Consider the following 12,096-nt stretch of genomic DNA (forward strand, 5'->3'; position numbering starts at 1 on the left):
TGCCCTCTTATATTCGCTCTTTCAAGATTAAGCATAGGCAGTGTTGTTTTCTGTGTCGCTACACTTCTTCAGAAGCTATACTTCTATAAACAATTCATGTTTAAATCTTACTAAACTAATGGTGCATTAGTTTCACAATTATTGTCAGCACCTGCTTATCTTACGAGTACAATTAAATACAGGGATAGGAGGATCTGAGGATATAAAACACACAATATCATTTTATAAGATAATTTGCTTTATAAGTACAAAATGCTCAAGTACAGCAGCAATACATTTGTTACACACAATTGCATTAACATATTGATATCACATAATTATTTTATTGCTGGAAGAAGTTTATTACTCCTTGCGTACTTCTAAATCTTAAAACTAGGAAAATTATGAACACTTTAATTATTGAGAAATGAACACGTATAAGATGTTATCTTCTACATATATCACAAAATAATATAATATACAATTAAGTCACTTGCTGCTACACATATCACTAACGTATGCAGTTAACCACCTGTTAAGTACAAGTACACAGTCCATGGAGATAAGTAAGTTTTAGAATAAGTACCTGATACTGGAAGTCTTGTATCTCCTTTCCGAGAAGATACTTGACCTTCCATCATTGGTTCGATTATTCATCTCTTGCTTATTGTTTACAGGGGGCTAAAATCTGGGTCATCGGCCCTAATTCATTTCAAATGGTTGACGGAATAGAATTGATTTTTCTTCTTGATAGTTCTTTTAAGGGCAATTGGTCTTGCATAGGATAAAAATGTACATCTTTTTACTCTTACGTTGAAAAGAGCACTTCTCTGAATAAGAAGATAATTTATATTTATGCGAATTTACAAAGAAATTAAGAAAATAATGGTCTCGTTCTGAGACTGGGGTGAGTGAAACACAAACTTCAACTGCAGTTTACCATAAACTCATTTTCTTCTCTTTTAGGTGCACAGTGCATGTGGAGAAATGAAATGTTGTAAAATAATTTATAATTATACCGTGATATTATAATTCTACAATTTTTATTGTATCTTCCGAATTGTGCTATTTATAAAATAAATAAAAAATAAAGTTTATATTTTTGTGGTATAATTTTAATTTATCTGCCAAGTAGTAAATATTGATCAAATATAAACATTATAGAATTTCGTATACTTGGTAAAAATTTGAAGCTAATCGTTCCAAGTAGAAGCATATACCTACGTAATTGAACAAATGAGAAGTCTAAATTCAATAAACTGTAAGTCTCTGGCATCAGCAAGGCTTGAAAGATTCGTTCAGAAACCATCAGTTCTAGTGTTGGCGAGATTCGTTCAGAAACCACCATTTTTAGGGTTGCAAGGTATCTCCTTGGCCTTCTCAGTATATTCACGAGTGGTCAAGTTCAATTTGAATGGATGATCGTATTGAACAGTAAACAACACTTCAAAATAATTAACAGTAAACTAAAAAATAAAGAAACAAGTGTGTGAGGAATGAAATAAATAAGACAAAAATGATAAGCGCCTGGGAAAGAAAAACTTATGAGATATAATTATACAACTTCTCCTCGATATGTGACGTCAGAAGGTGGTGCATACCCTGTAATGTTTTACGGGACATCTTCTTCAAAGAGAAACGATCACCTGGTGGTAAAAAGCATAAAAGACAAATCGCTGCATGCGCAGCCTATCAAGGGTCTAGGCATGCCAAAACGACAGCTGTCCAGCCTGTTGGCCTGCAGATATTGGTGTGCCACGCGGTCAGGTTTACGGCATCAACAGCCGTATTGATGAGCTTTCTTCACCGGGCACGTTACCTCCCATGTCAACTGACGAGGCTGAATGAACCCCGTTCCAGTGCTCAATACAGATCTGAAAACCTTAAACTGGCTGGGTCTCCAAGCAAGAGGCAGTACATCACTCCAAAGGATGTCAGAAATGCAACGTTTATCTTTAAATATCCGGTAACCACTTGCTCCTCGGGCCTTCATGTACTTGTTTATATTTTATACTCTATAATTAATATTGTTGTTTTTTACGTCCCACTAACTACTTTTTGACGGTTTTCGGAGACGCCGAAGTGCCGGAATTTTGTCCGCAGGAGTTCTTTTACGTGCCAGTAAATCTACCGACACGAAGCTGACGTATTTGACCGCACTGAGCCAGGACCAAACCTGCCAAGTCGGGGTTAGAAAGCCAGTACCTCAACCGTCTGAGCCACTCAGCACAGCTATACAGTAGAACAAATGACATATCGTGTCAGATAAATTAATAACAATATAACAGAAATAAATAGAAAGGACTTTTTCTGCCAGGTGCTTATTGCAGTTATGCTACTTAATTTCCTCTCACATTTATAAATTTTAGTTTGTTAGACAATCACCTTATTTTCCAGGGACGTAACGAACGTTATAGGGGCCCGCCTGCCAAAATAAAAATTCGGCCCACCTCAAAGGAAATATAAAACCTATTAATAAGTAATATAATTGTAATTACAGCAAGTAGAACTAACGCAATATATTGTCAAATTTTATGAACAAAGGAATTGCTCATTATGGAAAGTTATTTAAAAATACTGTTCTAGAAGGTCTTATTCCACTATCTCCGTGGTTTAACAGCTAAGCTGCTGAAATGCCAATGCAACCGTGACCACTTAGATATTCGTACGTAATATTAGTTTCATCTTTCAGTTGCTGCAGAACTGTACTCTGTAACCGTTACTGAAGTCGAAGTTATAACAATTCATTCGATTACAACTCAAAAATAAACGAACGAAATTAATAAAAAACTGTGCAAGATAGAAATATAGAGTCCATGCCGCAAGGATTGTAAAATAACATGTTCGTTTCAATTCTGGTATTCTTACCTAGAAACGATTCTGGAGGAGAGATGTGTTCAGTACGCCTGCCAGGGTCCAATCCACACACCCCAAATTGAGCAGTAGGTTAATTGGGTCCCAGTACCGGTTTCGCTTTAGCAATCCTCACCTGGGCTGTTTGGGAAATAGGTATAAGAATAATAAATATAGATTGTTTGTAATAATAATAATAATAATAATAATAATAATAATAATAATAATAATAATAATAATAATAATAATAATAATAATAATAGATGTTCATTGAAATGTGGCATTCGTAGGAGAAGTCTGTTTATAAATGTTAATTTGGCATGATTAAACTCGCTATGTGTTGCACCGTGGCTGTGTGTCCGTTTTTTTATGAGCTTTGTTTCAGCGGCAAGTGGTAGATCTGCATGGTCACTCATCCGGGTACTGACCATGTCCAATGTTGCTTAACTGCAGGAGTAGTGGTATCAGGCATTGGCCGAGATATCGAAGAGTAAAACGTCATTCCCACCAATCAAGAGATACAGATTTTGTTACCAAATACTGCAGAAGGAAAAGTGCTAAAGTGGCTCACGAAGTTTGAAAATATCATGGCGTTGGACGACAACCAACCTTCTCAGTTCCTCCTTTAATCTCTTTAATAGATGTAACGTATTTTTGTACATCCAGGCAAATCTCTGTCATGGGAACAGTGGCTTCTTCGAGAGGCTTTATTTATGGCCACGGCGCATACTGTCCGCATAGCAAGAAAAAAAAAGTAATTTAGTAGTTATAACCTAGCTTTTGCACATCCAGGCCAATATCTGTCTTGAGAATAGTGGCCTCTTGGGGGCCACACTCACTTCGAGTGGCTCTTTTCTATTGCCACGGCGCATACTGTCCGCGTGGCAAGAAAAACGAAACCAACAACGAACAGTTGGCACCAGTGCTATTCTACTTACCTCATCTCGCCTCAGAGCTACTAGTGGAAACCTAAGTATTAAACAAATGGACAGTCACTTCGCGTGCGCCACATACTGTAGTGGTGACTCGTGTTACTAACATTGCGGGGCGAACTCTATAGTTATGCCCTGTTCAAATAAAGTTTGAAAAACATCAGTCCGCACAACTGATAAGCCTATTATTACCTTCAGGCAAACGGAGCCCGTTCGAAACTGAGTTGACTGTTTATTACTAAACCAAGTTATTGTTGGAATTAAACTGTACATTGTTGTCGAACATATGTGCGAAGAAGTTAAATTATTAGCAAAATTTGTGCATAATACGATCTCAGGTACACTACATATCGAGAAAGGACCATTTTCTAACTGAAATTTGATATTTTAGTATCAGATTTCATTGCTGTAATCATTTTTGAATAATTTTGTGAGCAACGTGTCGCGAGAGACTGCAAGGGCGAGCATTGTTTACAACTGTGTTGTGTTACGCTAAACACAATTATAAGCTAGACATAACCTAATGGCAATTCCTCTACGTACAAATTGTAAAATCAACTACTATCCGCGAAACTTTTAGTGACGCTTTGGCTCCCTGTTGCTGAATCGGTAGAACTCGGTTATCTTCGACTTACGGATTGACAACCTATGACATCAAAAATGAGTTATATTCATCGCCGGCAAGACATCCGACGGTGCAATCACAAAACTTCGAATACTCTTGTTATTTATACAGTAAAGTAAATAATAATGTAGCTGAAAACTTTTGAATTCTCTTAGAATGGGGGAAAATACAATTACATCACAGGAACACCTTAGAACTCCTATTAGGAAACATCACAGAAAAATAAAAGCAAAAATATCAGACTGCTGTAATAGAGAAGAAGAAAATAAACCATTGTTCTCCCCCTTAAGTCCACTGAGCTCCCCATATACGGGAAAATTATTTCCCACGATTGAGAGGATTTAAACATTTTCTGCCTCTCATCCTAACAAATGTCCAGGCAACCCTGGTAAGAAGAGATAGGCCAGGCTAATTATTTCATTATGATTGATATTAGTCTATTGATATATATTGATATTATTACGGGTGAAAAAATTCTCGAGACATGATGTGATGCAGTTATGCGCTTAAGATAATAAAGGTTTGGAAAATCCATATCGATTATAGTATCGATACAATTCAGCTCCATTCAGTTGGCAGTTCTACTGGAACATTTGAGCTGCCTCCTTGTCCCTCACCTCCGTAAAACGAACTCTCACTAAAAGTTTCGCGGATATTACTATTTCGTCGTGATCTGGTCTTCTGGCCATTTCCATGCAGAGTGTCATTAGGCTAGATATATATTATTTTTATTTCTTTGCGAGGTGTGTGGGCCCGGGCCCTCCTGCATTGCAGGCCGTGCATGCTCTAACGTTACATCCCTGTTATTTTGTTACTTCTGTATAACAAGTAACCACATTATTGTTCAATATGATCACCCCGCTCAAATACACCTTGTGTTATTTTAACGCTAGGTGAACTCTAGGCTGGAAGTGAAACGTGTCTTGAGGAAGAGGAAGAGAAGGCGGCCTCTTTCTAACCACTCGTTCACTTCACTGACTTCCAGTGTCTTCAGCTTTCGCTCGTAATACGTAGTCGTCTGTAAGATAAACACTGTTATGTAGGACCAGTTTCTCTGAGTTCGAACGAGAAAGTCGTCGCACTACACACATACACATATCACGAGCAGTTCAATACGACTTAAGTAGTGTGGCCATTTTGGTCAACTGACGGTCAACACATATATCTCGATACTTACTTTGGAAGTTAGTGTCTTTTAAAAAACTTAGTGTTTTAGAGATACTTCTGAGTATCATAAAGTACAGGTCTGGGATAACGGACAGGTCACAAGCCCGGGCGCTGAACCTTGCAGTCATACACGTGGGCGAAGGATTCTGTGTAGTACAGCTTGCAGGCTGCTTCGTTGTTCTCGAACGACATCTCCCCCACTTTGAATTCCGAGTTGATCGCCACCTGTAACAGAAGATATCATGCAGTCATATACAGAGTGTCCATAAAAGAACTCTGGGGTTTTGATGTTAGATATTTTAATAGAATCAAAAATTAAGGATAATCCGTTACACATGGTTCGAAGGGTAATATTATCTTTTTTTTTTTTTACAATTTAGTTTGTGGCATGGCATATATCCATCCTCGACACTTACTTACTTCTATAAATTAGGCATCATTTAAAAAAATAGTTATTTATAAATACTTGTGAATATCATAAAGTACACGTCTGGAATAACGGACAGATCACAAGATCGGGCGCTGAACCTTGACGAATGTCTTTGTCCCTAGACACATCACCACCATACTGGCGTCGAAAGTTCCACTGTACAGTAACATCTGATCCAGTTTCTATGAACCATATAACACAATGAGCCTTCTGTTGTGGCGTCGTCTTGCACTGACAGGGTCACGCCGCTGCTCTGTGTCACTTCTAGGTCAATGCTCCGCAGCGCTCACAGCGTGCACAAAAAGTTTTGAGGTACGGATTTAATTGTTATGATTGTTAATTGGTATGGTTATGATCTAATCTGAATTAACTAATGCCGCTTGCTCGCTATCGTCATCCTTTCTGTGGCAACCATCGCCCCAGACATGTCGTTTGGATGTATGCCGTGTCACAAATGGCGCACATATTGAACTGCACTCAGCTGTAAAAGAAACTTGACAATATTACCTTTTAAACCATGCATATCACATCATCCTTACTTTTCGATTTCATTAACATATTTAACTTCAAATCACCCTGTATTCAACATATTACAGCAGGGCCTCTCAAACGCCCAAAATCGCACGCGTGCAAACCGAGGCGCATAGGTTCTATGCACCATGCATCGGAACAACTCGACTCTGTTCGGACCAGCGTTTTGTCTCGGGGCAACTCGGCTAAGCTCGGCTATGCTCTGCTCAACACTGTTCGGCTGGTGGAGCACTGCAGAGCAAGTGAGGAAGAGGTAGACAGCGCTATTGCTTAAAATCCAGGAGTGGGGGGTCTGCACTCTGGTCAACAAAGCGAAGTCGTCTTTTGCCACCTTGCACTGCGCAATGCACCGGTGCATGGACCCTAAGAGGTCCTGTATTACAATCAGTCAGCATTCCCCAGTTCAGACAATTCCGTCCAGTGACGTGACGCTGGCATTCTGTGCTTAGTCGTGCGGTGAGGCACAGGTGCTCCAGAATTAAGCCTTGTTTTTTTAACAAACACACACTGACGCCTGCGTATTAGTGTTGGCTACTGAATGCATGATTCGAAGCAGTGTATCGATTCATTCAAGTGTCCGAGTGAATCGATTCACAGGAAAGGCGAGCTCACGGCACACGATTCAGCTTACTCCCAGCGAACAGTGCTGAGTGGCGCACTCACTGGACGTTGACGGGGAGCCGAGCTTCCGCTGCAGCGAGACAGAGTGTATCATGGCACATCGAAAGAATCGTGAACGAGCGCGGCTCAGTGAGACACATGACACACACGGCTCCTTATCGGCTCACTGGACACGCGGAGAGCCGAGCTTCCGCTGCACGAGGCATAGAGTGAATCACGGCACATCGAAAGAATCGTGAACGAGCGCGGCTCAGTGAGACACATGATACACACGGCTCCTTATCGGCTCACTGGACACGCGGAGAGCCGAGCTTCCGCTGCAGCGAGACATACAGTGAGCCATGCTAGACTGAAAGAATCGTATGCTATAATAAACTCTCGAGCTCAGCTCATTTGAAAATAATACCCATTTGCATTCACTGTCCTGTTCTTACAGGGAGGTTTAAATAATAGATGGATTTATTTGCAGTGTTAAAAAGGTAGTCACAACATCATTCTGAAGTAGCTAGTAAGTAGGTAGGTTATTAGGTTATACTATTTATTAGTTTAGTGAATCTTAATATTAAAACTTAGTTGACATTTGACAGTTAAACTCGACTCTAGCCTGCCCTATGACTATGAGTCATGCTCATGAGTCATGACCACTCAAAAGTACTTGTTTTATATTGGGAAGAACGGCTCAGTATTCTCTCAGTTCATATGTCACATCTTTGCACAAGACTTCAATCATATGTGGACAGACGCAATAACAGTATGTTGAATCAGAAAACCAGCGGGCTACTGTACATTTCGGGTAGCCTATAAAAAATATGACTATTTAAAAAAAAATCCTTAGCTGATAGAAAAATACTTTTAAAAAAAAGACTGAGCGAGTTTTCGTGCGGTTAATATCGCGTGGCTATGCGCTTGCATTCGGGGGATTGTGGGTTCGAATCCCACCGTCGGCAGCCGTTAAGATGGTTTTTCCGTAGTTTCCCCATTTTCACACCAGGAAATGCTGGGACTGTACCTTAATTCAGGCCATGGCTGCTACCTTCCTAACCTTTCCCACCCTGCGTCGCCGTAAACCTTCGATGTATTAGAGTAACTAGCATTTTTTCTAAGAAAGGAGTTCATAGTATGAAGACCAGATGGCAGCTGCGAGCACTGAATGCTGTTGCTGCTGTCTTACCAGCACATACTACACAGATGCAGTAGGAGCGGTGACCAATGAGCCGTGAATCGGATCACTGTATCGATTCAGTAACGTGAACGGAATCAAATGAATCGATTCAGTAAAATGAATCGAATGTCCCATCACTACTGCGTATGCGTGGTGCTGCATGCATAAGCCAGATCTGTGTTTATTTAGGAACCTGGATTCTAATAGCCTCGCGCGTGACTCATGCAGCGACTCTGTGAAAGACGTCATGCGTCAGCGGGTTCCAGACTTCGACTTCGGTGTGACACGCAGTAGTGTTCAATGCACTGTGGTGTTATTGTACAGCGTGACGTTTTTTCTACCGCTTTTCCCCACACCTGAGGGTTCGCGGGTGTGAACTGTGTCGCACATGTGGATTTGACCCTGTTTTATGGCCGGATGCCCTTCCTGAGCCGACCCTATGTGGAGGGATGTAATCACTATTGCGTGTTTCTTGTGATAGTTGATGATGTGGTGTGTTGTCTAAATATGAATGTGAAAGTGTTGGGGCAAGCACAAACACCCAACCTCCGAGACAGAAAAATTAATCAGATGTGATTCAAATCCCCGATCTGGCCAGGAATCTGGACCGAAGTTCGCAACGCTGACCATTCGTCCAAGGAGAGCGTGAATTACTCTACATCCCTTTATAACAGCTTGAGGATTTTGTACATTATTGCTCTCGTATTGGACGGCACAGTATTTGTTCATCCATCATGAGTTCCGAAGAAGAGTTTTAGATTGTGTTCTTAGCTCTTCTGTTATTGTTTATGACATTAGCAACAAATCGTTTGCCAAGTGATGAACAGCTTCAAAGTTAAATGAATGAATAAGTAGCACTAACCTATCCAATAAGTTAGAATAGAAGCTTTTAAAATGTGGTGTTACAGAAGAATGCTGAAGGTGAGATGGATAAATCGAATCACGAATGAAGAGATACTGAATCGAATTGGTGAGAGGAGATCGATTTGGCTAAATTTGACGTGAAGAAGAAATAGAATGATAGGACACATCTTAAGACACCCAGGACTTGTTCATTTGGTTTTTGAAAGAAGTGTAGGCTGTAAGAACGGTAGGGATAGACCAAGGTATGAATATGACAAGCAGATTAGAGCAGATGTAGGATGCAATAGTTACGTAGAAATGAAAAGGTTAGCACAGGATAGGGTGGCATGGAAGGCTGCATCAAACCAGTCTGTGAACTGATGACTCACACAACACATGGTTATAATTAAAACTTGCCGAGAATGACGCTTTCTACTTTCACTCACCTCAGGGCGATGCACAGATTTTGTTAAGGAAGATCGATGTCTGACACCTGTTGCACTATGGAGTTGCGTTTTCCTTAATTTATTTTTATTTTATATTTTATTTTATCCGTTTACCCTCGAGAGTTGGTTTTTCCACCCTTCTACGCGAGGGATCCTACCTCTACCACCTCAAGGACAGTATTGCGAAGCATGAGACAGTTGGTCGGGGATACAATTGGAGAGAAGGCGTCGTCACCTGCTCCGCTGAACAGGGGCCTCATGGGGGATGGAATGATGGGAAATGATAGGCAAGAAAAAGGGAAGGAAGCGGCTGTGATCTTAAGCTATGTACCATCCAGGAATTTGCCTGGAGAAGAAGTGGGAAACCACGGAAAGCCATTTCGAGAATGACTGAGGTGGAAATCGAGCCCCTTCTACTCAGTTCACCTACCGAGTCTGAGTGATGGATCCCGGTCCAGCCCTCGTACCACTTTTCAAATTTCGTGGCAGATCCGGGAATCAAAACCGAGCCTCCGGGGGTGACAGCTAATCACACTAATCACTACACCACAGAGGCGGACTTCCTTAATTTATCCGAAATAAAATAATAAATGTACAGTATTTGGAAACCTGGAAGTATTGCCGAAATTTCACCTCTGAGCGTTAAATATCTTCCCATCAAACTGGAGTTGCATCGTTCGACTCCTCTTTTACTGAAGGGATTTGTAGCATCCACAGACGCGCAGTGAACAAGTGAATAATAATAATAATAATAATAATAATAATAATAATAATAATAATAATAATAATAATACTCTTCAAACAACAAGGCAACTAGAAGTGAGTCCACCGAGCAAATTGGCCGTGCAGTTAGGGTCACGCAGCTGTGAGCTTGCCTCCGGGAGATAGTGGGTTCGAATCCCACTGTCGCCAGCCCTGAAGATGGTTTTCCGTGGTTTCCCATTTTCACACCAGGCAAATGCTGGGGCTGTACCTTAATTAACGCCACGGCCACTTCCTTCCCACTCCTAGGCCTTGCCTGTCCCATCATCGCCATAAGACCTATCTGTGTCGGTGCAACGTAAAGCAAAAAAAAAAAAAAAGAAGTGGGTCCATATCCATATGGAATGCATGCATGTAATTATAGGCGTACTTGTAGCGAGATAGACGCAATGACTGTCTTTTACCACTACGACAGTACGTGCTACACACACGTCGATCTATGGGCTTCACGATATGCCATGTCATGATCACGCAGGTCTTTGTGTGGTTATTAAAATATCAAGGCGTTAGCATGTGTTAAACATTCGTCTGTATTACAATGGAGATCTCCTGTGGGTGAGGTTGATGGAATAACACCCAAAGTACCCCTGGCTGTCGTTAGAGGAGTCTAAAAGGGACCCCAGGGGCTCTTAATTTGGGAGCGTAGGTAGCCGATCACGGGACCCTTATCTGAGTCCTGGCATTGCTTCCACTTAATTATGCCAGGCTCCTCACTTTCATATATCCTATCCGACCTCCCTTTGTCCACTTATGTTCTTTTCCGACGGTATTAGAGCACTCGAGACCTAGGGAGTCTTTCATTTTCACTCACTTTGTGGCCCTTATCTTTATTTGGCCAATATCTTCATTTTTCGTAGTGTCGAATTTTTTTTTTTACAATTAGCTTTACGTCGCACCGACACAGATAGCTCTTATGGCGACGATGGGATAGTAAAGTCCTAGGAGTGGGAAGGGAACACCCGTGGCCTTAATTAAGGTACAGCACCAGCATTTGCCTGGTGTGAAAATGGGAAACCACGGAAAAACATATTCAGGGCTGCCGACAGTGGGGTTAGAACCCACTATCTCCCGGATGCAAGCTCACAGCTGCGCGCCTCTAAACGCACGGCCATCTCGCCCGGTCCTTCAATTTTTATTCTCTGATTAATGTTATATAGAGGATGGTTGCCTAATTTTACTTCCTCTTAAAAACCAATAATCACCACCACTACTATTACAATGGAGGTTCTAAATAACCCGGCGGAGCGTATTATGGAGAGATTTTTGACTGTCGATGTTGTGTGACAACAGCATGTCTGAAATATGCAACGTTGCTTGAGTATATTTGGATCACTCTTAAGTGATGGTGTAATGTTTATAGAAAGGGCGTACCAGTTCCGGAGGCAAGTGGTGATTGTGGTAGTGACTGATGTTTGAAGAGGAACATCGTCTATTAACACAAATCAGAGGGGAAATGCAAGAGGTCTGACACTTCGAAAAATGAAGGTGTCGGCAAAAGAAAGACAAGGGACACATAGAGGGCGGAAAATGAAAGACTCCCTGGGCCTGGTAAACCCAGTACCGTCGGGTCGGAAAAGAGTTGACCAAGGCTGGCCTTCTGAACCCAACTTGGCTGATTCGATCCTGGCATAGTCCGGTGGTATTTGGAGGTGCTTAAATACGCCAGCACGTAAAAGAATTTCTGCGGGACAACATTATGGCACCTTCATGTCTTCAAAACCCACATATATGTAGTAAGTGAGACG

General features: G+C 41.2%; 1 protein-coding gene across 2 annotated transcripts in view; it reads right to left on the reverse strand.

The window, feature by feature from the left end:
* Positions 1-217: 217 nt before the first annotated feature.
* The window catches only part of LOC136877592 (lysyl oxidase homolog 2), a 133,837-nt gene continuing 121,958 nt past the window's right edge, over positions 218-12,096 (reverse strand). The window contains exons 8-9 of one of the 2 annotated variants that reach the window (XR_011018606.1): positions 5,007-5,781; positions 218-2,664 (exon numbers count right to left, since the gene is read on the reverse strand). Coding sequence is in view for 1 of the 2 variants with exons in the window: in XM_067151754.2 (XP_067007855.2) it covers positions 5,653-5,781 (129 nt within the window). In the remaining variant the exon portion in view is untranslated. Of the gene's footprint in view, positions 5,782-12,096 lie in introns of both variants that reach the window. The other variant, XM_067151754.2, reaches the window with a different exon arrangement.

This window comes from Anabrus simplex, chromosome 7, assembly GCF_040414725.1.
Source record: "Anabrus simplex isolate iqAnaSimp1 chromosome 7, ASM4041472v1, whole genome shotgun sequence".
Classification (NCBI taxonomy): Eukaryota; Metazoa; Arthropoda; class Insecta; order Orthoptera; family Tettigoniidae; genus Anabrus; species Anabrus simplex.